At 50.6% G+C, this 26,951-nt stretch overlaps 1 protein-coding gene across 2 annotated transcripts in view; it reads right to left on the bottom strand.

The window, feature by feature from the left end:
* Window positions 1–26,951, bottom strand: part of DAAM1 (dishevelled associated activator of morphogenesis 1) — a 56,713-nt gene that overhangs the window by 22,909 nt on the left and 6,853 nt on the right. For both annotated transcript variants that reach the window (XM_010584178.1, XM_010584177.1), the window contains exons 2-13: window positions 20,344–20,433; window positions 8,401–8,472; window positions 5,666–5,760; window positions 3,490–3,823; window positions 2,913–3,023; window positions 2,691–2,794; window positions 2,193–2,259; window positions 1,728–1,845; window positions 1,465–1,603; window positions 923–981; window positions 397–584; window positions 1–76 (exon numbers count right to left, since the gene is read on the bottom strand). The exon at window positions 1–76 is cut by the window's left edge and continues 173 nt beyond it. In XM_010584178.1, the coding sequence (XP_010582480.1) occupies window positions 1–76; window positions 397–584; window positions 923–981; window positions 1,465–1,603; window positions 1,728–1,845; window positions 2,193–2,259; window positions 2,691–2,794; window positions 2,913–3,023; window positions 3,490–3,823; window positions 5,666–5,760; window positions 8,401–8,472; window positions 20,344–20,433 (1,453 nt within the window). The remainder of the gene's footprint in view (window positions 77–396; window positions 585–922; window positions 982–1,464; window positions 1,604–1,727; window positions 1,846–2,192; window positions 2,260–2,690; window positions 2,795–2,912; window positions 3,024–3,489; window positions 3,824–5,665; window positions 5,761–8,400; window positions 8,473–20,343; window positions 20,434–26,951) is intronic.

Raw genomic sequence — 26,951 nt, forward strand, 5'->3', positions numbered from 1 at the left:
GGGGAGAAGGAAAAGGCCCCCCGGGAGCTCCTGGTGGCAAGGGAGGTCCTCCGGGGCCGGCAGCACAGATCGCCCTCTGGGAGAGAAAGAGGAAGGGGGAGTGGTCATAGGGAGCTGGGGGACACCACCCAAGAAACACCCCCATGCCCATTTTTAATTTTTTTGGCCAAAATTTAACCAGCATAGGAAGTACTCAAAGGCTTTAGCCCTCCTGACTGAGGTCCGATGCAGCTGGAGAGGCAAACTCACCCCATCACCAGGGATGGACATCTTGGTGGCCCTCCCAACAAGTACCTTTCTCAGCCCCCTGTACAGCTCAGCCTTCAGAAATCACCCCATGGTTTTTGCAGGGGGTTTGGGACTGGGCCACAGTATGGAGGAGGTTTGGGGCCTCACCCTGCTCATCTCGTGGAGCTGTGCCGTGAGATCCGCCACCTGCTGCTTGACCTGCTTGTGCTCACTGGACTCTTTTTCCAGCTTCTCCTTCATCTTGTTCAGCGTCTGCATCATTTCTTCCTTCTCCTGGGCCTTGGCATCGCACTCCCGCTCCTTCTTCTCCAGCTTCTGCTGAAGCTCGCTGTGCTCTGAAACAGCCCCACGAGAGCACTTTTGGGTTACAAACACTCCCTTCTGGTAAATGGCAGAACGTGGGGGACTAACCCCCACACTACCCTGCAGAGAAGCTGTGCAGTTAAGACAAGGGAGCGTGTGCTGGCCCTTAATACCCCAGCCAGGGCCTCCCCATGAAAAAATGAATATCTCTTTTGCCCATTTCCCTTGTAAGCCCCATAGCATGACATTATCTCAGCCACTCAATAAAGCCCGCAGAGTCCAACCAGCTAAATACATGTATATGTTATCTGTTTAGCTTACCACGTGCGCTAAGGTTAAAGTTAACGCTGTATATCTCTCCATCACTCACCTTTTCGCATTTTTTCTGCTTGTTCTTTCCACTGCTTCACTTCATTTTCATTGACTAACCTAAAAGGAAAAGATGTGTAGCACGTGAGACAAACCTACCACAGTAAACAAGTGACCATCACCAGCAAGAAACAAGACTGAGCAAGCCTGGGCAGTGGGATTTAAGGCTCCCAAACTGGTATTTCTAACACCTCTGCTCTGCCTCCCCCCAGCAGGGTTTTGCAGTCTGGGATACAGTGCTGTCTCAACAGCTCCAGGGGTGCTGGCTTGTCCGACTGAGGAGCAGAAACATCAGCGGGTGACAGTAAGTGATGAATAAGGAACAGCGACAGCAGCAGTTGGGGGAAATAGCTCACTGAAGACACAGAGGCTGAGCTTAATTCACCTGCACATTGTGCTAAGAGGTCAAAGCGATGCCAGCCCAGCAGGGATAACCCCCAGCCCTGGCTCTCTCGCCTCCCAGAGCAGGAGGCAGCAAAGCCACGGCAGCCTGTGTTGGTGCTGCTCAGCAGCCAGCCCCGGGAAAGGTGGGCGAGCACTTACATTCGGACGACGTTTTTGATATTGAAGTTTTCCAGGGGAGTGGCGTCAGGGTCCTGCCCTTTGTCACTCTGGATGACGATCTGCTGCACGATCCTGTCAAGCAGCAGCCAGTACTGGACAGTGTTGCCGCTTCTTTTATCTGTCGGGGAAGGAGGGGAGAGAGTAAGGGGAGCAGCAGGGACGTTGCTGGTGCCCCCGGGGAGGAGATGTGGGCTGCCAAGCCCCCGGTAGCTGCGGGTTTCCTCGCTTCCCCTGGGACTCACAAGGCATTTGGAGACAGTGGTGGAGAATAGACATAAAGTGCGGGTACGCCTCGGTGTGTGTCAGCCTCTTCCTCGTCAGCTCGAACATCTGAGTCGCGCTTTTGGTGTCGATGTGGACCTGCGGATAGGAGCGAAGCGAGGTCAGGCCATCGGACCGGTGACGGCACCTCCTGTTTCCCGAGTCTGAGCTCCAAACCCCACGAGCCATCCCCACCCCACACCTGATGGACACACAAGCCCCACTGTCCTGACGGGGGCAAACAGCGCTGGTCGGCAGCCAGAGGAGAAAAGGGATGAAGCAGGCTGTAGGATGGAGGCTGCAACAGAGCAGGGCAACAGGAGACAGATTTCCCAACCTCCAAATTTTATCCAAAAGTCCATGCTTTGTCCCAGGACACATAGGTGCTTTTAAAAGGAACCATGACATTGACTGCCGGTGTTTGCATCAGCAACATTCATACTCACCAGCTCAAATCTTTTGGCAAATTCCAGTTCGTCTTCATTTCTAAGCATTTCGAAAAAATCTAAGTGCCTGAGGAAAGAAAGGGGAAAAAAACAGACTGTTAAAAGCAGATACGAATTTGACAATTAGTAAATTGCAGGCAGCCAGTCTGGCAGCAGCCCAGAGACAAGCAAGACTTGAAACATCAACTGGATCTTCAGTCTTGAGCTCCCAGTCACTACAGCCTATCCGAGGAGCCTTTTGGGATGTGAAGAGGAAGAGGAGGGCTGGCAGCATCCCCCAGGCCCCCGACGGCACGTCCTTCCCAGCTCAACCCTAAGTTAGAGCGCAGCAAAACCATGCTGGGGCTTTCCCCTCCCTCTCTCATGACAACAAAGAATTTCCTCAAGAGGGGTAAGTCTAGACCCACATGTTTTCCCCAAAGGCCAAGTCCAGAAACCAGAAAGGGAGGGTGCAAGGTAAGGGCAAAAAACCCCAGTGGGCTGGGGGTCACTACTCACCGGTCGAGGGTTGAATTTTCATGCTCTCTTAGTTTATCAATAACTGGCTGGATCCCAAGCATAAGAAATTCATATCTCAGATGGAGTCTGAAATCCAGGCTTTCCTGCAAGGGACAGTTGTGGGGTCAACGCAACAAGATGCACATCCTCAGCGAGCTTATTAAAATAAACCCACCCCAAACCCACCAAAACACCTCCCTCTCCAACAGCCCCAGCGCTCACCACGCCTGCCCCTTGGCTCAGGACTGCGTTGATGAAGGACATGATGGCTGTCTTGAGGCTCACTTCATCCCGATACCGCCCCGTGCTCTTGTCCAAGTCATTGATCAGTGTCTGCCAAACACACAATGTCAGTTAAACACCCAGTGACAGCCCCAATGCTGCAGAAACAGTCAGGGGACGCATGCAGGAACCACTCCTCGTGATGCTCCTACAGCCCCTGCAGCAACCTGCTGGTGATGGATCATCAGCTGCTGCTTGCTGTAATGCAGCCCACCCCAGCACCCGTTTTGGCTAACATCAGCCCATCCAGATGTGCTGCAGCCTTGCAGAGCTGTGATCCCAGTGACCCTGCACAAGCAAGAATTGTTTTGGGGGGTGCGTTGCCTTAAATAACTGGTTCCTGACTCTTTGCTCAGCTGCAGATCTCATCAGACATGGTTCTGGGGTAATTCCCAGAGTATCTAAGTTGCAAATGGCCATAATAAATCATTTGCAAGCAGCATTTAGATATCAAGGAGGAAGAAGGGACAAGAATGCCGAATTTCAGGAACTGAGGGGCAAGTTGAGACCCACCTACCTGAAAACGAGTCCGTTCGCTGGCGTATTTCTGGTAGTGCAGCATTGCCTCCAGTACCTTTTTGTGGCCCCCGGGAACCAGGCACACAGCGCCCATGATTTCCAGCACTGCCACCTTCGTCTTAATATTCTCCGTGCTCAGACTCTGAGCGATTACGTTAATACTCTCCGAATGGGCCAGGACGTGAGCCCGGCCCAGGGAGTTGTTCATTAGTGCTTTTATACATCCAATGAGCGAGGTATGTATTCGAGACTCCGCTGTCTCATAGTCCATGCTTTTGAGAAAGTTCAGAATACACGACAAGCCATCCAGGTCGATGAACCGGGTTACAAACCTGTTAGAAAGAGGGTTTCTAGCTTTAACACCAAATGCTGAAGGACCCTTTTACCCTCAAACAGGGCTGACTTGTCTGTTGTTGTAAACCCAGGACCTTCTTATATATTTTTTCCTGGACTTCGGATAGCAAAAAGCCTGCAGGACTCCTACAGCCCAGAGACAGGGATGGGATTGCAAAAATCAATTTAATCAGTGCCCGGTAGCGTAGGCAACCAGACATCATCTGCACAAGGTTGTCCAGAGGTAGGATATTTGGAAGAGGACCAGCTAACCCAGACATCAGCACAAGCCCCAGGGCGGAGGTTAGGAGTTTGCAGCCACGCTGCTGCAAAACCTTCCCAGTCCCCAACCTGAGTCTTAAATCTCACTCGCTTGGGACCACTTTTGCACAGGACTGGAAGAAACTCCCAAGTGCTGGAGACACCTCCTTGTCAGCCACAGACACCCCAATGTCAGCCGAGCCCATGACCATGACGCCTGTCAGACTTTCTGCTGCGTCTCCTGCCTCACCACCCACATCCTTCTCCTCCCTTAGGTACATCTCACCAATTTTAAGGGATTTCTGATTTTTATGATGACTTGTAACACCGCTAAATAGAAAGCAGGCAGCAAATGCATGGCAGTGCCCCAGGCAGATTCGCTAGAGCAGGCAGACATAACACTGCATGCTGCTCAGGCATTTTAGGACCTCCCTGCCCGATGCCATCCAGGCATGGGTGTATTCTGGTTTGGCAAAAGGCACGGGCTCGGAAAGCAAATGAGCCAAGAACATCCCAGCACTGGGATGATTTTAATTCGAAACAAGCCATGCTGATGCGCAGCAACAAAAGGGGTAATTGCAGGCTCGGGGAAAACTGATTTCTTTGCTTCAAAGCCTGCTCTTCTTCCAGCCAAAGTCAATAGGAAATTTGATGTTCACTTCCCTGGGAGCAAAAGCAGGTCCAACAGGTAACATTGTCTATAAAGCCTGCTGGATCCTTCTGACTTCCAGTGAGACAGACTCACAAACCACTTTTAAGGACTTTGCAAAGTTTCATGGCTGGGTAACAGCCCTGCTCCCAGGGGACTGTGGGGAGCCAGCACCCAAGGTGCCCAGGTTCCATGGAAATTGGGTGCTCGCCCTCGACCCTGGGAATTTCTTACCAAGTACCATCACCAGAACCATTGCAAAAGAGAAACTGAAGAGGGGAATGCAATTACAAGCAATAGCTGTTTCTTCCATAACCAGACCGGGTCAAGAAACATTTTCCCATCAGAAAATGTTGACCTGAGGCATCTTAAAGGTTTTGCAGATGTGTGCATGCAGACTCCAGAGAAACTGAATTTAGGAAAAAATACAGACATTCAGAAAGAGTCCCACCCTTTCTTTATCCTCCCCATCAAAACCTCCTAGCAACATTTTTTTTTTGTCTCTTCAAAAAAGCCTGAAGATTCATGTGATTTTATTCCTTTAAAAAGTGCAAGAGAAGTTGAAGTTGAAACAAAGGGCCTGGTTGACCAACAAAAATTGGATATATATTTTTTTTTTAATTCAATCTGGAAGGAATTTTTACATTCTGTTCCAATGAGAACAAAAGCAAATTTGAAAAAAAAAAAAGAAGTCACCTGATTTCCCTGAACAGATGTGAAGGTCCTGGTGGCTCTCAGCCACTAAAAGGACCGAGGAAAAGGAACAAAATGACAAGAGGTGAACTGATAAAAGCAAGTGGCGTTTCAGGGTCCTTGCCTCCCTCATCCTGAGCAGGCCCCATTTATATTTCTATTTAACCCCCCCTCCACTAGAGGTCAGGAATCAAGACCCATGACCACGGCGACAAAGCTAGGAATGGAAGGGAATTGCCTCATTGGTTTCGTCCGCAGTGCAGTCTTCAAACTTTCAATTGTTTTATTTCTCTCCTCCTCATCTTCTTTTTCCAAAGCGATCAGCGATTTCCTCTGTGAAAAGAGAAAGGCAGATTTCAGAGGGGAGGTTTCCCTGCGAAGCTTGTGCCCAAGGAGTGGGAGCACCCGCCACCTTGCCATGCCGTGCCAAGCCGTGGGGACAGAGCTGGGACCCTAAACCCACTCTGGAAGTCTAAAAGTCCAGATCCTTATGGCAATCACAGAACTTGGGAAAAGGGGCAGTTTGGAAAAACTCCCGTGGTCTGCAAGGAGATGGACTGGACTGGGGACAGCAGGGTGAATGCGTCGCTTTAGGCTGAAGACGCTGCCTGCAAGCACCCAGACAACTCGGTAGCACATGTAAAATTAAGCTGTGAGTGTTTGGGGCATCACAAGTCAGCGACACCTCAACCCACATTGGTTTTGGAGCAGTGTTCCTGATGGCCTTGCATCTCCCCAGCCACCTGGGTTTTGTTTCAAAGCAGCAGGAAACAAACATCAGGCAGTGCTGAGCGAGGCCACAGCAACCCAGTGCCCTCTTCCATAAACCAGTCCTCACCCCCCAGCAAGCCCTGGCAAGATGCTGGGCTTCACTGCCCTGAGACAACTGGGACAGCTGGATCACCACCTCAAAAGGACACACTTAGCATTGTCCTGTGTGATCATTAAGTTCCAGAGTTAACGCTCTGGAGGCAGGAGTGGTGTCACCCCAAATTCCTGACCTGCAACTCATCCAGACAAGCCCACGTTGGGAGGATGCTCATGACTGTCCCCCTGCATCCCTCAGACTCAGAGAAGAGAGAGGGAAAGGCTGCAATTCAGGCAAGGAGCTTCCCAACTCGTGGGCTCTGGATGTAAATCCTGGCATGTCCCCTCCAGCCCACGACCCTCCAGGAAACACACTTTGTAAAAGAGAGGTAAATAAGCGCATCACAGTATCCCATAAGAAAGTGTCTGGCTGAACCCCGCTCAGAGACGCCGCAGGTGACATCGGGGTGACGTGAATCTCGATGCATTTCCAGGGCTGGGATGTGGGGGGCTAAGCCAATACTAATTGGGGGTCCACAGAGGGAAAGTGCTAAATTGGGGTAGGGGAGAAAGAAGGGTCCTTTAGCCTGCCCTGGCACCCATGCATCCCAACAGGTACCCATGTGCCCCCGCAGAGGAGGTGGGGGGCTCAGGGGACGCCCTGCAGCCTGGAGGGGATGCGATGCTGCAGCCACGCTCGGGGTCAGCAGGTGGGTCCTGCCAACCCTGTCGCTCCCAGGTCTCCCAGTGCAACCCCCTAACGTGCATCCATGTTGGGGACAGTGGCTGTGTGCACGGGATGCCCTCGGCATCTCCCACACCGGTTTTTGCTATCAAGCTGGCACTGGGGGCCGGGACCCTGGCTCCTGCGGCTTTACCCGAGTAGCACGGCTGCCTGCAGCCCCGGGCATGCACGGGGTACGGCTTGCTCACCCCAATTCATGCAACCAAGGCCAGAGCTAAAGCAACACCCTGGGTACGTCCTGCACCATCCGACAGCGCTGGGCCCTCAGAGGTGTCAGGGTGAGCCCTGCCAGCGCCAGCCGAGGCTGAAGCAAAGGAGGGAGAAAGGGTCCCAGAAGGGTCCCAGCAGATGTAAAGAGCTGCACTGACGCCCGCATTTAACCCAGCTCCTCTTCGGCAGCGTGTCAGGGAGATCAAAGCCACCCTCCAGGCATCTGGCAGGCTTTGATCACAAGCTCTGCTCAGGCTCAGGGCTTCGACCGGCCAGCAGCACACGGCCAGCCCTGGGCATCCCTGCCTTCCCGGAGGGGAGCAGAATGCTCCCTCCTGGCTCGCAGCCCTCTGCTTCACCCCTCTGTCCCCACTCCCCCACCCAGCCCTACCTTCCCCGTCACCCTGGCCCCATGACAGCAGGGCAAACACAGGGGAAAAAAAAAAGAAAAATTATGCTTTTCTTTTTCATTTTCCATGCTGCTCCCATCTCTAGTGCAGCGGCCACAAACCTCGGCACCTTCTGATTCTGAAAGCAGGAGTGAGGATGGAGGAGCTCTGAACTGTGCAGCCTTGCAGGAAATAAACTGTATTTCCTACAGAAAAGAGTGCTATTTCTGTCTCACCTGGCAAGAAAGCATTTCATAAAATTACATCTAAACACGTCCCTCATGGGACGGACGACCAGCAGCGTCGTGTTTCACTGTGGCCGCCCAGCGCAGAAGGCTGTCTCAGGAGCAAGGTGGTAGCAGGCATCCATGAAAAAGCACAGGAGCTATCAGCTTCAAAGCAACCACAGCAGCTTGGTGCCCCAGCAGCACTGCACAATCAAACGGGGTCTTTAAAAACCAGCCTGGTGGTTTTATACAGAGAGCTGCTGTTTGCCATCCGTCTTGCAGCCTCCCAGCCTGGGACAAGATGAAATGCCCTTCCTGCCATAGAAAATGCCTCTGTTTTCCAGCTGTATCTGTTGGTCTAATGGCAGATATCCTTAAACCCTTACATCAGGGGTTTCTGAACTGCTAGGACAGATTGCAAGCTACTGCCAACTCCAAATTATCGAGAGATCTGCAGACCAGAAAGGCTGAAAACAGCCAGGTCACAACTTTGTCACCCTCTCGGGCACAACGCTGGCTGTGCTGCCGACTGCCACCACTGCACTGCTGCCCCAGACGGGGTTCGCAAGCACCAAAGCATTGGGGAAATACTTACAGCAGCCATTGAATTCAGCTGATCAATATAAAACTCTGGCCAGCTGGTGGCTCCTTTATTTTCTTCCTGGTCCTGGGGAGGGGAAAAAAGTGAAACAAAGACAGCAGATTAGTAGAAATAGTGTTAACATCCCCTGCCCTTCATGACCAACCACCTCTGAAGCGCCCTTGAGCTCTTGCATTACTTTATATCAATATAAGCGTGACTTTCTACATTCTGAGCTCGCCACTGACAGCTCCAGCTATGGGAACATCACCTGATTTATTGAACTAGCATATTTTATATACGATCTATGTTACACCATCTGCCTGTGACCAAACTCTGCCCCAACGATACCGCATCAGTCTTGTGATTATCAGCTTCGGAGAAACCATAGTGAAATTTTACATTCAGATTTCTCTTGTACCGACTCTACAGTGCCCTTGAAGTTTTGGCTGCACAGCCTTGATGAATGTGCTTTGGGGAAAAAAACAAGAGCCTTTTACAAGTAATGAAGAGTGAATAAATGTGACATGAACTAGGCTCCACTCTTGGAGCAGGACCATGATTTACCAACATCCTGAGAGAGACTCCAGGCATAACAGACAACTCCTCTGGGAGCTTCATCAGTTGTTAGGAGGGAACATGCACTTGGCAACATGCCCTGTTAAAGGATGTCACCCCTGGGCCCACGATCTATGACACTGAATGATGCACAGCTTCATTTCATCATCCCAGTCTACGATGCCCTGCATCTGGTGGGACTCACAAGGAGTTTTCAGGTTCTACTATGTTCTTGTAGGACATGACTGAAGGACCTCTGAGCCCAGCTCAGATAAATTATGCTGCATGTCCCCAGGGACTGCTTGGAGCAAGTATGCAGATTTTGAGGGAATACTTCAAAATCAACCCTTTTCCCCCCTGAATTTTCCTCTAAAAACTTATATCAAAAGAAGAAAAAGGATTCACAGCTGAAATGCCACACATATCTAGGCTGTAGAGTCAACTGATACTACACAAATCCCAGGCACCTTCCCTCACTAACCATCTTCAGTTCACAGCCCAACTTGCTGCATAGTTTTTCCCCACTCCTTCACTTTAAGAGATGTTTGCAAAGGTCATCCTACACTGCAATTGCCTGCAACGGTGGGAGCTGGACGACCTACTCCTCTGCTCCCACGTCCGTGCATGCAGACAATTACCGATCCTCCAGCTGATTTCAGCAAGCCCAAGGAGCCCAAATATTTACTGCAGTTCAAGAGGCATACGTGGGAAATGTTCGTGCATCCAAACTTTCCAAGCCGCAGCTTGCCAAGATGAGAAAACACGGAGTCAGCGACAGGTAATTTAGACGGGACCCAGTTCCCCCCCAGGGAGTGCAGCCCATCCCCGCAGACCTGACCCTTCGCTGTGCCTGGCTCTGGGATGGGGACAAAAGAAGTCTGGGAGCAACAAGGGACCTGGCAAACCATCTGGAATCTTCTGTGACATGCTGAGAGCCAAGAGAAGCTGCTCGTCCACCCTTGTGGCCACCTCCAGTCCTCTCCTAGCAGCCGTGATCCAGTCTGGCAGTAACCAGATCACCCCGAGCAGCTCTCCGTGCTGGCTGCCCATGCCCTTGGGCAGGCTGCCTGCTGACAGATGCACATCCACAAGCCTCACTTTTTTTTAATCTTCTATAGATCTGGTCAAGCTTAAAGCAAATAAAATAACTTTCCTGAGCAAGAAGACTGCATTCAGCCCTCCCTGCCCTCTCTGTTAATACTTTGGGTTGTTCTCCCCTTCTTCTCCTGCCAAGAACCGAGGTTTTGAATGAAACACTTGATTCGCCTGCCCTCCACATTTCATTTTTTTTTAACCCAAGTGGGAATCAGCAGAGAGCAAGAATTTTTCTGAGATGTTAGAAAAACAACAGCAAAATCTGTCCTACTAGTGCCAAACCTAATAAACCTGAAGGAGGTCCCACCGCCTGCCTCTGCATGGATGGAGGACCATTCATAGTCATGCTCTGACAACTAGTTTTTGCTAGCAACAAATAAAACCATCCCCATCCTGACCAAATAGTGCTTAAAAAAAAGAGAAATGCTCATCTGCTGGCTGAGTGTGCAACACCCAGCCTGATGGGGAGAGACAGGGATGCCTTTGGTCTTCTCGCAGCCAGAAAAAACGGGATGTGCTGGCTTCTCTTTGCTTTCCCCTCTCCTGAAAACTTGCCTGCAGGAAAGGCAAGAGGACGGAGGTGCAGAGACCTCTCGCCATCCGCTGGCAAATTGACTTGGTGAAGTAACCTCTCCAAATAACCCGGGGACCGTCCAGCTGCCCTCCTGCCACATTTCTGGCCACGTCTGGGACCACATGCAGGGACTGTCACCTGCCAGCATCGAGTCTGGCCACCTGAAGCCATGGCCAGGGGGATGTTTCTGCCACAGTGGGGGAAACCCAACACCTTCCCAAGGGGCTGGGAAGAGGACGGCCACTTTTATCTATCTGGTCGCTCAGAGCTTCCCACTGCTGGATTGTGCAGAGGAACATCTGCCGTGCCTGCAGGAATCCCGGCAGCTGGCATGTCCGCTCACATACAGCCTGCCAAAAGACATCCAGGTTGTCAGAAAGATGCTCAGGAGCACGGAGAAAGCGTCAGGGGGCTTGAGAAACAGGGGTGTAATTCATATTTACGAGTCGAATGAAAAGGCACAAATTATATCACCACCCCTCGCAGAGCTGAAGGAAGGTCTTCTGCTTCTCCTGAGCTGGGCGAGAAATGTGAACTGTCGTATTTTGCAAAGTATTTGTCACCCCAGGGAAACACACATCATTTCTGCAACGTGGGTTAGAGCCAACAGTTTAACCCAGGTGGGACCACCAGTTCCTGGGAGCGAGGTAAGAGCAGGATATGGGGGAACTGCCCATGGGCAACCACCATGGGGACACGGGGATATGGGGTCAGGCTGTACCCAACGGCAGGTTCAATCTGCAGAGCATCGCTTGCATTATTTTCCCACAACCAAAGGGCAGTTTCTTGGTGCTAGCCCAATTCAGTGTTGCCCACCCGTCCTGTTGGATGACCCCATGGTTCCTCAGTGATGCCAAGCGGCTGGGGTGAGGCTCGGGCCACCTTCCTGCTTGGTGATGATCCCACCTGGCACAGGCAGCCAGGTCTTTCTGGTTTCTCAGCTCACATTGCACGCCTTTCTAAAGGACACTCCTGTCTGCTCCAGTGTGCAAAAGCACAGCTGTACCCAGCACGATGTCTAAATGCACCAGAAAGAGAGCACGTAAACATGACGGAGGCACTGAAGAAGAAGGGAGGGATGCTGGGGAGCCACAAGCCCTGTGCACATCTGCCAAGCCAGCCCTCCAAGCAATCCTACGCTCCGCTGCGGGAAGGCTCTGCACAAACCCTGCAAAGCCTGTGGGCAAAGACTGTGATTTTCCCAGCTTTCCTGCCCTGCTTTAGAGGCTGGCATGCAAACGGTGCCCCGGGGGGTGGCAGAGCTGGGGCACCCATGTGTGCCTTGAACATGGTCCAAAAAAGGACCAGCTCCTGTCACCTCCTGGAGACGTCACTGGAGGTCCTCCCCATCTCCCAGGGGTACCACCAGCACCTCTTATAAGGAGCATCCCTCTCCCACCAGCACTCCCAGCAGCGACACCAACTGGGAAGGGTGGCAAGGTCCCCACCATGGCACAGCACCAAGAGCTGTCCAGATGCACCCAGCCAGCAGATTTGCGCAGGGAGCGAGATCCATGCTGAGGAATGGGGTGGGAAGGCAGCTGAGACCCACTCATCCCATATCCCAGGACCTTCCCACGTGGTGCGAACACCTGTGAGGCGGGCAGGGATCCGGACCTGCTGCTCATTTAGGGCTGAAAAGAAGCAGTGGAGCAAAAAAATAAAGGTCTCCAGGGGGCGGAGGGAGGCTGAACAACAAAATTGGCTAAACTGCTCATTTATAATTAACGTGCTGCATTATAAATATTTCCCTTTGCTCGGCTCCCTCGGGCTCTTGCATTTCCTCCCTGAAACCCCCAATTTAGAGAGCACTCTCAATTAAGTGCAGCAGAACCTCATTAATTCAGATGAGCAGCAGGGCAGGCTCATCAGAAAGCAGCTTCCCAGGCAAAGGGGGACTGTACAATAAAGCCGGCAAAGATCAGGGCACGGGCTTCCCTCAGCTCACTGCAGGACATTGCTCAGTGGTAATTACTGCGGCTAATGGTCTACAGCACACCGATAAGTGTCCTTTAGTGCATTTGGTGGTGGTAAAGAAATCTCCCGACAAAGCGACAAGCCTGGAGGGAAGTGACTCACAAGGCTTTGCTCAGAGGCAGGAGAACAGAGGAACCTCTCCGGGCATCACGGGTTGAAAGGGTGAATTTGTAAAATGGTTTCCCAGCACCCAGGGTGGGTTTTGGGGATGTGAGTTTTGCTGCCTGCCTTTGACAAGGGATCCCCAGACATGGAGCTGAGTACCGCCAACGTCAGCTCTCCAGGATGCTCCATCACATCTCGCCTGTCTGGCACCAGGGACACAAACATTTCCCAATTTCTTCTTCTCTGGGCTGTGTTTAGCTCTTCGCTGTGTTCGCTTTGTTCTCAAGAAGCACAGAAGCGAGGGCTGATCCAAACCCTGCTGACAGCCTGATGCCATGCTGTGGCTTACTACGAGCTGCTCTTTTAGAGGCAAGCTGATGGCTGTAATTGCATAGTGCAGGGACAGGCATCCCTTCTCATCCGTAACATTTGCACCAACATCCCTCGCTGTCCTTCAGGAAATGGCCCTGACACACGTGCTCTGCTGCAAAAATTAGGAAACGCCAAAGCTGGGCAACCAAGGGCAATCTTTGCCCTGTCCCCTCCTTCATTTCCCACCCGCTCCCCTCGACATCCACTTCTTCCTTCCAGGGACCTGGCAAAAATACAAATCACATCAGCTGTGGCCCCGGCACTGCTGTGCCTTCTCCTCGCCTCCGCTGCCCCTTCGCCCCCAGGCTCCGTGCAGGGGGCTGACGGATGCTGCTGCTCGGCTGTTTCGCTCCGTGGTGGCAGTGGCGGGGGGTTGTCGTGGCGTGAACCCGATGAACAAGCTCCATCCCCTCCGTCAGCACTGGGTGCTGTGGGGAAAGCAGCACCCAGGCAAGGCGCCTCATTACTGGGAGCTTTTCTAAGCAAAGGTCACCGATCCACCAGCTCCAGCCATTCCTTTGCTCCTCCTGGGAAGATTTCAGGCTCCGCAGTCCTGCCACGTCTTGGTGACAAGCCTGACACTTCCACAGCCGGCATGCCTCCCCCTCGGGGTGCCAGCAGCTCCCACAGCCAGAAGTGCCCTTGCTCATCCTAGTGACCATCCTTGGGACACTGGGCAGCAGCACAGAGGCGGTGGCGGCTCAGACAGCGGTGGCTTGAAAGTAGTTTGCGGGCCGGTCTCAGCCCTGTTTGGGCACTGTTATTTACACCTGGAAGGTGCGTCTCCACCAGCTCCTGCTGCTCTGACCTGCAGGAACACAGCTGCTGGGAGTAATGCACCCTCCTGCTTGCAGCATGACCCCATGGCAGTGGGGAGAAAGACACCTGTGAAGCTCCTCAGTGCTTCTTTAGGGATGCTTTGCTTCTAAATCAAGCTTCTGGTGACACCTTTTAGATGCCCAGCCTGCAGGAGATGTCTCTGATCCAGCAGCCTCCTTCCCACACTTGCAGCCCATGGTGGTGGTGATGGATCTGGAGCTGCTTTGGGTAACTGAGCCCTGGAGGGCGGCCGGCCAGGTTTCCCACCCACCTGACGTCCAACACACCAGGTTAGACCCTTCAAGGTGAAACCAAGTTAGAAGGAAAGGGCTGGCTCGCAGCAACCAGCTCCGAGCAAACACTGGAGAGACCTTTAGCGACAACGCTCGTGACTTTGATGGTTCACCTCCCTCTTGGCATCACCTGCAAGGCTGGTCTGCCCCAGGAGAACTTCACACCACGAAAGTCACAGCAAGGGGTTAAAAAAAAAACCCTCTTCAGTTGGCATCTGCTGTAAAAACAGAAGCAAACCCCTTCGTTTTTATGCATCCTCCCGATTGCATTTTCATTTTGCACAGGGTTCCCCACCCCTCCTTGCTGCTCCATAACAGCCAAGCAAGGGAAAGCTGGCGGCAGCTGGCAGCCCACCATGTTTCGGACAACCCCCCTCCCTTCCTGCCACGGATAATCCACCTGGATGCTGTTTGCAAGGTCAAAAAAGAAGCAGACAGTGGTGCGGATGGGTTTTAAAACCGACAGGTCTGCAGCCTGCATGGGAGGTTTAAATCCAGCCCAGCTCTGCCGACATGGCCGAGCTGTTGCCAGGTGTGCGCTGGTGGAGTCTTTGGCCCACCGTAGCCCTCTGGGTCTCCCTTGTCCCTCCAGCCACTTGGCCCACCCAGGTACCCCTGCAACAAAACCTAAATGACACAACTGAAGCCCCTTCCCCATGGAACAATGCTGCGAAGGGCTGTAACTTCACCAGATTCCCCCCGAACTGGGATCTTGGGGTTCAAGCCACCCCATCCCAGACCAGTGGTTTTATGTATGCTAACACTTGCTATACCCTCTGCTCTACAAATACACACATGCCCTTGTACGCTTTTCCCAGGGTTTAAAAATTATGCTCCCCATAAGCAAATATAGCATGACCAGATGCCTTTCGTAGTCAGCTGGTTCATTGTTTGAAAAGCTTCGCTTTAAAATCCAAAAAGATTGCTAACAGATGCATTTTTTGGCCAGAGACGGAGAAAAACCTTGCTTAAACAAAAGTGTGTTGTGATTGGAACTAAAAAGGGAATTACCTTTAAAGATAAAAACTATAAACATTTCCTATTGAAAAATACCCCCAGCCATGCAAACAGATCGTTTCTCTCAGTCAGCCTGAGAAAATGACACCTGAGATGATATTTCAACCTGCTGCTGCAATAACCACAGGTATATCTGGATGCTCAGGGGCCATGAAACACTTCTCGTCCATCCCAGGTGACCCAGGAGCACGGCAAAACGCCGAGGTATTTTTTCCTCCTCCCCCTGCATACCATCTTTGTCAGCTTTTGCTCTTAGTTCTGCTACTGCAGGAAAAAAAATAATAACTTGATGGTTTTTTAAATGAAGGAAGCAGCAACACAAGCCCCGTGAATGAGCTGCAGGACTGAGCAGGAAAAGTAGAAGAGTGAGCTGGAAAAAGCAAAGCTCTCTGGAGGGAGTGGGTGGAAGGCGCAGTCAGAGAGGAAAGAAGCTGTCTGGCTGGGAAATACAGTATTATTGGAAAGCCATCACTCATTTCCCCATTTACCACATTTTTCCCCATTCTCCCCTGCAAAAGCACCACGGCTGCCTTCTCCTAATGCGAAGGGAGCTTGGTTTTATACCTGATGCCTGAGGAAATTTTATGCACCCAGCATTAGCGATGCCAACGGGTTTTCAACACAAGCTTAAAGAGTACAGCATTGCTTGGTATCCCTGGTCATTTTTCCCCTACCCCAGCTTTACAGATGCTCAGAGAGCTCAGCTGAATCAAAAGGGAGTGGGGCAGAGTCAGACCCTGCCTTTGCCTGAGCTGGTTTTCACTGCCAATTCCTTCCACCTGGTTGTTTATGCTAAGCTTCTGCCTGAACACCCCTGTATCCACCCATATTTTGAGGCTCATAAAAAATCACCCAGCGAGCTGCTTTAACAGCTTAACATTATGTACATTGGCTGGCAGGAGGCAAATCTCCCGCAATTAAGAGGTGCTGCAGACTAAGTGCAAAGTGTTAATTATTAACTCCCTTTGGAGCATGGCCTCCTGAGAAAGGCCATCCTGAGTCGCCCTCCTTCACTGAAGCAAATCCGCAGCCAAAGAAACGCTAAAGCTGGAAACCCTCCTGCTTCCTCCCCGCGCTTCCGAGCAATATCCTCTCCTGGAGAGCGGGGCCAGCAGGGAGTGAAATATTTCGGGATGAGGTATGAAACGAGTCATCCTCCAGAAATACCACTTCTAAAAGCAGATTTCATCCCGCTGTTAATGCATCTCCACCTTTGCATTTCCCTGCTTTATTACAGCCGTAGAGGGGGCTGACGACTTCAAAGAAGGTCTCTCCAAAAATCTTCAAATCTCTCTCTTGACCCAAGCACTGCACGGCTGCTGGATTTAATGTAGACTTCAGTTCCTGTTTGGGTCGCTGCCGACAGACTCGCCAGACCCCATCACGAGATGCTGTCTGTCTTTCTGCTCCCCCCCTGCCCCCCCAGAGCATCACAGGGTGATGCAGGCGGGTGGAATGGGACCGTGAAGAATTCATCTAGCGCAACCCTCTGCTCCGAGCAGAGTCAGGGCTGGGATCAGACCTGGCGTCTCCATGGATGGAGAATCAGGGAGGACAAAACTTCTGCCCTGCCAAGCCCGTACTGTGGGCTGGGATAAAAACAGCTGCTTGCAGGGCAGAGAAACCAGGATACAGGGCTGCAGGCCAGGGGGAAATATTCCAGGGAAGGAAATAAGCCTGGGGAATAGCTGGTTTCCCTTATTTCCTCTCGACGAGCAGTGCCAAGGCCAGGCGCTGCCAGCTCCCTTTCCAGGTCAACCCAGCCCAACAAAATGTCTCATTTTAGTCACCTTTCACCAAATCTTGCCCATCATGGGAATATATAAAACATGCAACAACTGGGATGCGCTCTGGGGAGCTGAGTACAGTGGATGACATCGATGGCAAAGCAGAAGCACCCAGACATGGCACACAGCAGCAGGGAACGTGTTGGAAGGACAAATATTCAGATGCGTTCTGTGCTGCACACACCTTGGCTGTCGATTGAGGCAGGGGAGTGCCCTGTCTACATGGGCTACAGCCACAGCACAAGATATTTTGGAGCCCGGCAAAGCTGATTTTCAAGGAAAACCCCCAGGAAAAGGCTGGGCAGTGTTTCTGTCTTGCCTTGTGCTGCTCTTTCGAGATGGAGCTCGTTGCAACTGGTCTCTGCAATTGTGGCAGGGAGCACTGCAACCAGCAGGAAAATGGGGAAAATGCTAAAAATTAGGAACGCTCCAAACTGGGCTTTTGGAATCAAAGTCTGACTGAAGTTGCCTGATTCTTAACAGTCTGTTTCCAACAGGAGCCAAAATTGGCAGCAAAGGAAAGAGCAAAAACTCCTCAGGAACAATTTTGGATCCTTGGTAAGTCAGGCAGCTGCCTGTGACTGATGTCCACCTTTGCCAGCCCCCTCAGACCCACCAGGTGAAACCGGGTGTTACCAGCATCTCAGGTGATGACTTGCTATAAAACACAGGCAGGCCAAAGGGTTTGGGTGCATCCTGGACCTCCCAAATCACTGCTGCTCAGCCTGCAGCCGAAGCAGGGAGGTAGGACCCCTGCCCTGTCTCCAGCTCCACCGCTCCGGCCAAAACCCAGCCATTGCTCTCAGCTGGAGAAGCCCAGCCCCTCTCCTTGATGCCAAGCTACCCTGTAGGTGATTTGTCCTCATAAAAACATAGGTACATGAGTAAGATTTACCATGAGCCCCTGGGATAGCCACTGATATTTCTGCTGCCTACTGGTCCTCACCACATAGGAGCGGGACTGCCTAAAGCCTGCTGTGCATAGAGACGTTCTCCAGCCCATCTGATTCCTGGTTTCCTCCACTGCTGGAGCCTCTGTTGATATGGTCTCACTCATTTTTAATTAAAAAGCAGGAGAAAAGCATTCGTCTCCACCAGCACAACTCCTTCAGAGCAAGCAGTGGCACATACGCTCTGCAGCTCACCGAGACGGCATCGCGAGCAGGGAAGGAGCGGCTGAGAGCAGCCAGAGGAACAAGGACCAGAGCAGAACAGCAGCCAGGTTCCAGCCTTGGATGGACGCCTGTTCTGAGGACCTCTGAGGATGCCACGGGGTGCTTCTGTGGCTCCTTCCTTCAACACCCCCCAGGAGCAGGGAGTTTCTCAGCATGGTTTTTAAAAAACCATGAGCGCAAGGAGGTGCTGGAACGGGAAAGAGGCACCATCAGCCCCATCTAAACCCCTCCTCGGGAGATTAGACAGCATGTAATCTCCACTCACAATAATAATTACACAGCTTGCTTGATTTAAGTCTCTGTTGCCTCTCCTTGTCTAGACTCACTAGAGCACGGCTCCGCTTATCCCACAGGCAGTGATGAGAGAGCATCCCCTGCCCATTTTCTTCTTGATTCAGACCAGTGCCTGTAATTTGTTAACATCTCTTCTCCCCTCCGATGTGAATCTCGGGCATGGCAGGCCTCTGTCTAACAATAATACAGGGATTTCAGGGGTATTTATGAGAGGCTTAAAACTTAATCCTACATGAGCAAGGTAAGCCTGCTCTTGGCCTAAAACGTGGCTGGAAAATCTGGTGCCATTGCTACAGCAGGAGAAAAGAGGCATTAATGGCACCGAGCACCCTTCGAGTGGGGCCAGGCGACCGCCAGCACTGCTGAGGCAACTCCTGCAGCCAGGAGAGGGGACGCAGAGGCGAATTTGGGAACTGAATCACTGAATCATAGAATAGTTTGGGTTGGAAGGGACCTTTAAAGGTCATCTAGTCCAACCCCCTGCAGTGAGCCGGGACATCTTCAACTAGATCAGGCTGCTCAGAGTCCCGTCCAACCTGACCTTGAATATTTCCAGGGATGGGGCATCCACCACCTCTCCGGGCAACCTGTGCCAGTGTTTCACCACCCTCAGTGTAAAAAATTTCTTCCTTATATCTAGTCTAAATCTACCTTCTTTTAGTTTAAAGCCATTACCCCTTGTCCTATTGCATCAGGGCCTACTAAAAGTCTGTCCCCATCTTTCTTCTAAGCCCCCTTTAAGTGCTGAAAGGCTGCAACAAGGTCTCCCCAGAGCCTTCTCTTCTCCAGGCTGAACAACCCCAACTCTCTCAGCCTTTCTTCACAGCAGAGGTATTCCATCCCTCTGATCATTTTTGTGGCCCTCCTCTGGACCCGCTCCAACAGCTCCATGCCCCCAACTGGGGGCATCTCCCTCGCAGGCCTTGGTGTCCTTCCATCTGCTTGCAAGATTGAAGATTTTTGCCCCATTTCTCCCCACAGCGGTACATCCTGCAGGATCTCTGCTTTGGCCAAGGCTGGGAGGGAAAATGAGTCCCAGCATGGATAGCTGAGAGTAACACATACAGGAGCAAAAATCTTCAGTTTACTGGGGGGGGAAAAGAGTAATTTTGGCCACTTGGCAGGCTGCCAGCCCATGGTAGCCCACGCTGCTCGGGCTGCACGCCCCCAAGAGCAAAAGCAAACGTCAGCCTACCAGCATTGGGGAGATGTTCACGCATGTTTTCGGCTTGAGAAATGGGGCCGTGAGGGCAGCATCGCAGAGAGGACGCGTCACGCCGGGGGAGCTCGGCAGACGGATCAGTGACTCACATCAACCCTCGTCTCTTATCAGCGGTATCTCAGTTACACCCGTGAACCTAAAGCCCTTCATCACCCCAGGGGTGACACAGCTTCACCCTAGAAGCAACCTCTGCACCACCGATCTAAAGCTCTCACAGGCTGCGCTGCGGGGGCACGGCTTCCCCAGCGGTATTTTTGTTTGTGCCATCCTCTGGCAAGAGCCGGTGGGAGGACAAAAATGATGCCCAAGCCTGTTTCAAGGCAGCAAACTGGAAAGCCAGGAGAGGGGGAGGCTTTCGGGCAGGCTGTCCGTGTCCTGGAGCTCTAGGTGGCCCTGCTTGCGCTGGCGTGGATGAGCAGGGGTGGGGGACACCCGTGTGGGGCACCGGCATGCCTCCTCCAGCCTGAACGAGCTCAGGAAGAAAAGCTATGCATTTTGGAGACTGCAGACCTCACCGGTCGCCCTCGCTTCCCCAGGGAACACTTCTGTGGCACCCCAGATACCACTCAGCATCCCAAGAGAGCGGTGTCCCTCCCCACATCTCCTCCCCACCCTGCACGGGGGAGGGAAGGGGCTCAGCCCCCGACCACAGCGCAGACGGGTCTCTTACTTTCTTCTTGCTGCAGTAGATCTGCCACTTCTTCTCCGCCGGCAGCGCAAACATGGCCTCTCTGTGCTTGTCCGTGAGGTCAAGTTCATCCTGGAAAGGAGGAAAAAAACCCACAAAACATGCAACATGAGTACACAAACAGGTGATGGCACAGACACAACCCCCCAGATAAGCATCGTAAATCAACGTGGGGCCACACCACAGCGTAGCGGTGGGCCCGCAGCATCGCCCCGTGACTATCGATTTGTCAGGGCAATGATGCTAATTCTCATCCTGCTGTTTCTGACCTCCCCCTGACTCCTGGGCTACAGCTGGCTGCCGAGAGGACGGGGCTGCAAACCTCCCTGCCTCGTTCCTCCCAGACATCGCCTTCGTTGCTTTTAAAGGCAGCAAGCGTTTTAGAAAGGACAGGCATGAAGCTGTTAACAGCTGCCCGCAAGATAGCCTCGCACAGAGGATTGAGAGCTCCAGATGATAGACCGCATCTAAGACACGTACAGCGAAGAACAATTCAAATAGGACCTTTTTTACCACCACAGATAACTGCTTCACTGAGCGCTCTGAGCGGCCCAGCCCATTTCCATTGCTGACACCCTCATATCGTTAAAAACTGGGGCTTTTTTTGGCTTTCGGTTTGTTTTCCTATAACTAAAAATAGAAAGCTCTTTTCCTAATATCTACAGTTCATAAAGAGGAACATCTTCTCCATCAAAACTGGACTATGCATTGCCTGGCAGGGATAAAGCTGTTTACTGACTGAAACCTTTATTGGTTTATCTGATGTTATTTTAAAGGACACATCCATTTTCAACTTGGAGACTCGGTTAGCAGCATGCCCTCCGCCGGGATGCCCGAGTATTATCAAAGCCTCGTCGCTTCCTGGTGCTAGATGTAGGTCAAAGCTTTTATCAGAGAACTAAATAAAACATTCAGGCAGGGCTGGGAGGCTCGTTGCTAAAGCCAACATTGATCTTACAACCATGGATGTCTCTTAAAATCACCACCACTGATGACAATCCTCATGCTGGAGGGGTGTTGGTGCAGCACTGGGAGTGCTGCAGATGCTGCAGAAGGTCACAGGAGAGCCCTGGTATGGCCCCCAGCCAACTCATCCCACCCAGCCAGTGGATTTAAGTAAGAGGATCCCCATTAAAAATTACACACTTAATTCCAGCAACTAAAAAAGGCAAAAAAATTAAAAAAAGATACCACATGGACACCCATTAAAGTTTCCCTGCCTGAATAATAATGCTTATCAACTAAAGCTGGTAGCCCCTGGTACCCCAATGAAAGGTAAAAGCCCCATTTGGTGAAGGCTAAGCAAGATGCCTAGGGGGGAAGATGGGTCCCTGCATCAGCAAGCCCTCGGGCCATGAAGAAATTCAGCTAATCTAATTAAAGCTCATATTGCACCCAGTAGCCAAGGAAGGGAGCCTTCAGCTATCTTGTAACGCAAACCCAAGGGCCCTCCAGCACAACACGCAGTGACGGAAGGGTGCCGGCGGTTCTGAACATCTCGGATAGGCTTATCCATCCACTTCAGGTATTGATTTCACTTCTTGATGAAATTACTCCTCAAAAGGAAAGGTGCCGTGGAGCTTTTTCCATTACATACGCATGGAGGAGCTTTGCCTCTTCCTTGACTTTTCCCCCCCGTATCGACCGACTCTTCAAACCACTGTGCTGCACAGAGCTGACGTTGGTGCAGCTCTGGAAGCAGACTTGCAAGACACCCTTACAACAGAAATAAACACACTGCCATGACAGAGACTTAGAAAAAAGTGAGGACTGAGAAAGCCTGTGCCCAACCTAAGACACCTGTCCTCCCCCTGTGCCCAGGGAGGAGAACCTGGCTTAGGGACTCCTCCAACGAGCGCCGTTTGCAAACCTCCCCATGTCCTTACAATATGGGAGGTCAGGGATTCATATCCAGCAACCGATCTCCTTCCCAGCTTTGGGCAAGTCTCATCACCCTTCCATGCCTCCAAATAGAAATTGCACTCGACATCCTTCGCCGTTGTCTCCTCAAACGACAAGCCGGTCAGACACCCAAGCTCTGCTTCAGCCCCAATTCGGCAGGTCTAAAGGCAGCCAACAGCATAACACCTGACACAGGGGCCTGGCTGAAATTGAACTCGTTGGAAAAGGGCATTTGGGCATGTGGGAGAGGATGAGGGTCTCCCGATAAATATTTACCTCTGCCGTGAGGGTTTGAGTGAGAGCAGGAAAGTGCTTCCACTGCAACCTCGCTTCCCTGCCACGTGAATCTGGGATTCAGGCACGAAAACACCAGCCACGCACATCCGTACTCAGGTTCTAAGAAAAATATTTATTGAAACTTTCAAAATACCCATACCCTAAAAATACAACTTGTGCAAACGTGAAGATTTATTAACCAAGAAAAAAAGTCTAAACTGAGCTGAAGCCTACGTGGGAGCAAGAATGGATAAAGCAGAAAAACATACTAGGTGCTGGCACATGACAACATGCAAATGCATCCAAAAAAGGTGCAGAAACGCTTCTGAGTCCCACACAGCACGTTTCATTGTGGCCCAGCTCTAACACGTTCAGTCATTGCAGCCTGCATCACTCAGCAACACCTACCTAATGATATCTTGCAGGATGCTTGGGAGAGGTGTTTAAATAAATACTATGTGGCACCCAGCAAATATGAAAATCCTCATAATCAAACAGTGACTAATGACTGTTATTCTGAGTTGTAACAGCAACTTAGCTGTGAAGAGTCAGGTCTTTGCTGGTTTTACGTGTATGGGGATTCCAGCACCCACCTCCAGCCCTTCGCTTAAGCTTACTAATGGCTATCTCAGTGCTCCTTGGCCTGAAGCAGGCTACTCAGAAACTGCCCTTCAAACTCCAAAAGATCAAGAGTGGACAGGAACATTAGCCATTTCCCAGGGGCTCACAGACCACTGTACAAACGCAGCTCTGACAAAGCCTTTAGCAATTGCACAGCGGGCTGGTAGCACAGCAGAGAAACCGTGCACAACCTCAAACCCATATGCGCCTTCAATTAATAATCACGAGCTCGATAATTAGGTAATTCTAACCGGCAATTAATTTTATAGGCCATTTGCAAGCCGTGCACTCCCGCTACAGCGTGCGATGTTGGCGGCTGTTGAAGAATGAGAAGATAACCGGTGGGTCGGTGACCATCGCCCCCGCAGCCCTCACCCCTCACTTCAGCCTCACCTCTCACAGCTCTGCCCCTTCCACCTGGCTGCCTCCCATGGCAGGATCTGCCAACTTCGCTATTTTAAATATTTTTTTGGAATCGGGTCAAAGGCACATAAAATAACAGCCTCGTTTTGCTACCAAAAGGAAGTCTCTGGCCAGAGTGTTTTTACTGGAAAGAGATATGCTACTCTTAAATATTCATCCCGTACAGTTAAACTATTCACCTTTAGATCAGGAAACACGTTTCCACATTAAATCTTCATTTGAATATGATTTTAAAAAAACCATCATAGGGGAGATTTGATTCTCGGTGTGTATTTGCTATTTCTAGGAGGCAAAATACTTCCATGCAGCTTGCTTTGCTGACGGCTCTCCTCTCAAGCCAAGCAAACCTCCCCCTCTCTCTGAGCACGGCACGAGCTCCAGCGAAGGTGATCCCACACCATTCTCCTAAAGGTACCTTAGAAACACGTGGCTCAGCTCAGCACACTGGGAGCACAATCCCATGGGCCAAACAAGTTTTTATCAAGTGATCTATACCTTTCCCTTGGAGAACACACAGCGGCGCTTGGGAGGGACATGTTCCCATGGTCCGTACCTCCCCGAGCTGGCAGTCGGGTGGTATGAGGAGCCCAGACCACCGGACGTCATCTGGTCCAATGCCCTGATCAAGCAGGGCCACCTAGAGCCATTGCCCAGAACCACGTCCAGATGGCTTTTGAGTATCTCCAAGAAGGCAGACTCTACCACCTCTGGGTTGCAGCCACCATAGTCTCCAACCACCTCCTGAAGGCAAAGCCAGACCAAGCAGAAAAACGAGGCATTGCCGCTGGAAGAAATGTTTGACCCTCCCAGCAGAAAGGGCACCAAGTCCAGCCCCAGACTCACAGTGTGGTCCTCGGTGCAAACTCCTGTCCCTGCCACTTCACCCATGCCCCAGTGGATGTTTTAATGAGCTTCTTCCATAGGCTGAGAGCCACAGGCTTTAATGGGGGCAACGGCAAGAAGGCAGCAGGATGCTGCAAATCTCCTGACTTCAGAAACGACCTCCAGAACAGGCTCTTGGAGCTGGGCGAGCCCGAGCACTGCCCACCCACGGCCACAACACCCCAGCACGACCATCATGGGTTCTTCCCCTACACCCCACAGGTCGCGTGGGCCACCAAACATTCTGCAAGAAGTAGCTGGAGAGTAGAGATTAAGTAAGGGACAACTCCCTATACAGGGGTCTGCACCACCAAAATACCTTTAGAAGTTGTAGGAAAAATGATGAAAAACTTTTAAGTCTAATGCACCTTTCTGGCCAATAAATTGTGTAACCGTAATACATGGAGGAGTTCGGGGAAAATAAGGAGATCATCCATTGCCATAATTGAAATAAAAATTAATTAAAATTTGCTGGCTTGTTCTGGGTTTATATATACATACATATGTGTGCATATATATATATATATATATATATGGAAACAGACATACAGAAAGACATCACCAGATCAATAAATGACCAACATAATAAAAAGCAAGTGAATTTACTCCTGATGGATGGATGCAGAGTTTAGAACCTTCTGTAAGTGAGACTACAGCACATAAAGGCAAGCTCCATTGCATCCTCAAAGCACGAGAGATCCAAGATTGCTTAAAAAAGAAGAAGAAAAAAATAAAAAATAGAAAGAAAGAAACAAGCGGGAACTTTTTGGCAAAATTTGGCATTAACTGGTACAGCATGGGAATTAAAAATTAAATAAATAATGGCCTGTTGAAGCCTGCATCAACTTCCTTTCTCAGGGGTCATATCGCCTTTTCACTCTCTTCCAGGCATTCTTCTCCAAGTTCATCAATTTGATTTATCCCAGAACGCTGCAGTGTCAAGGGAAACGGCAATCAGCATTTTTTCCCCCCGTACCTCATCTAATCTTCTTCCGCTGGGCGAAGGCGCTGCCCGCACGGCCAGCTGGGCAGCTGCCTGCCCGTGACTGCCAGCCCTGACCGCGATCTGCACCGGCGCACGATAAACCTCTGCCTCAGAATCCATCTTACTCAGCTCGCTATTTTCTTTTTAGGCTGTTTTCTTGAAGAAGCAGACTTATTAATCAGTGGCCGTTACAGCGCAAACAACAACTGCCTTCACACGCATCCTGCACCGCAGGAGGAGCTCCTCTATCTGCAACATCTATTTAGGTGATTACAATTCTCAACATATGCAGATTTATCTTTTTTGTTGGTTTTTTTTTTTAATAGGAAGGTACTGAATGAAGTATTTTATTTTTAGTATTAGTAATAAAAATACCTCCTCCTCAGCACACATCTCTTCAGCCATAGGACCCTGAGAACTTAAAAACAACCCCTCAGACAAACTGACCCCAGCCAACATTAACACTGTGTATTTTTAATTTACCCACAACAACATGCAGCTGGAATTACAGAACATGAAGAAAAATCAACTATTCATATTTCTTAATGAATAAGCATAACAGATAGAAGATTTTTATTAATTTTGCCTTTATCATGTAATTAATTTTTTGAATAAAGGAAATTGCTTACAGCAAGGGAATGAGTAGCAGCAACAAGGAATAATGTGTAAGCACTTCAAAGTGCTTATGCCTAGTCAACCTCCTCCCACATTGAATTTTTAGTCCCAGATTGGAAGAGAAAAGACCTCAATCCACCCTGCTCTGCAGCTTTCAGTTATCAGCCTGAACGCATTGGACATATGTAAATAAAATATGTATTCTTTTCTTCTTCTGCAGGAAAGATTATGGCCATCAATAGCTGATTTAGCTCTTCAATAAACTCTAGCCACAGCTGGTTCATGTTGCCATCAGTTCAAACACCTAACTGAGGCAGACAGCATGTAATGCTTTAATGTTATTTAATTTAATTCATTATTTCAATAGGCTAAAGGTTTTAAAGGTGTTCATATTCCAATACTAGTGTATTTTAGAAGAGAAGTATCCACTTAGGTTTCCCAATCTTTTTTGTTGTAATAATATATATCTATAATCGCTTATATACTCTTTTTTTTATTTATTGAGCTCAGCCTTCTGTGACCTTTTCACCGACATCATCTGGAAAACCTTTCTCCCATTTTAATTAACACAGGGTACTTTTCCAGCCTGAGTTATTGATCTACACAATTTTATCCCTAAGAGCACCCTCAGATCTAGAAGTTCTGCAGGTGGATTGCCTGCGTGCTTTTTCCACACAATTGTACATAAACCCTGAAAACAAAAAAATAAGGTGTATCGGCCCATTATTTACTACTGTGATAGCTAAAACAGATTAAGTCCCACCATGACCGCCCTTTGGTGGGTGCACCTCCTACCTTAATAAAGCACAGAGCTGGTGAAAAATAGGAAGAAGATTTCAGATGTGGATTTCCCACCTATTTACGGAGCCAAAGAAGCGGCTCCCTT

Source organism: Haliaeetus leucocephalus, unplaced genomic scaffold (assembly GCF_000737465.1).
Source record: "Haliaeetus leucocephalus isolate CR32 unplaced genomic scaffold, Haliaeetus_leucocephalus-4.0 Scaffold944, whole genome shotgun sequence".
Taxonomy (NCBI): domain Eukaryota; kingdom Metazoa; phylum Chordata; class Aves; order Accipitriformes; family Accipitridae; genus Haliaeetus; species Haliaeetus leucocephalus.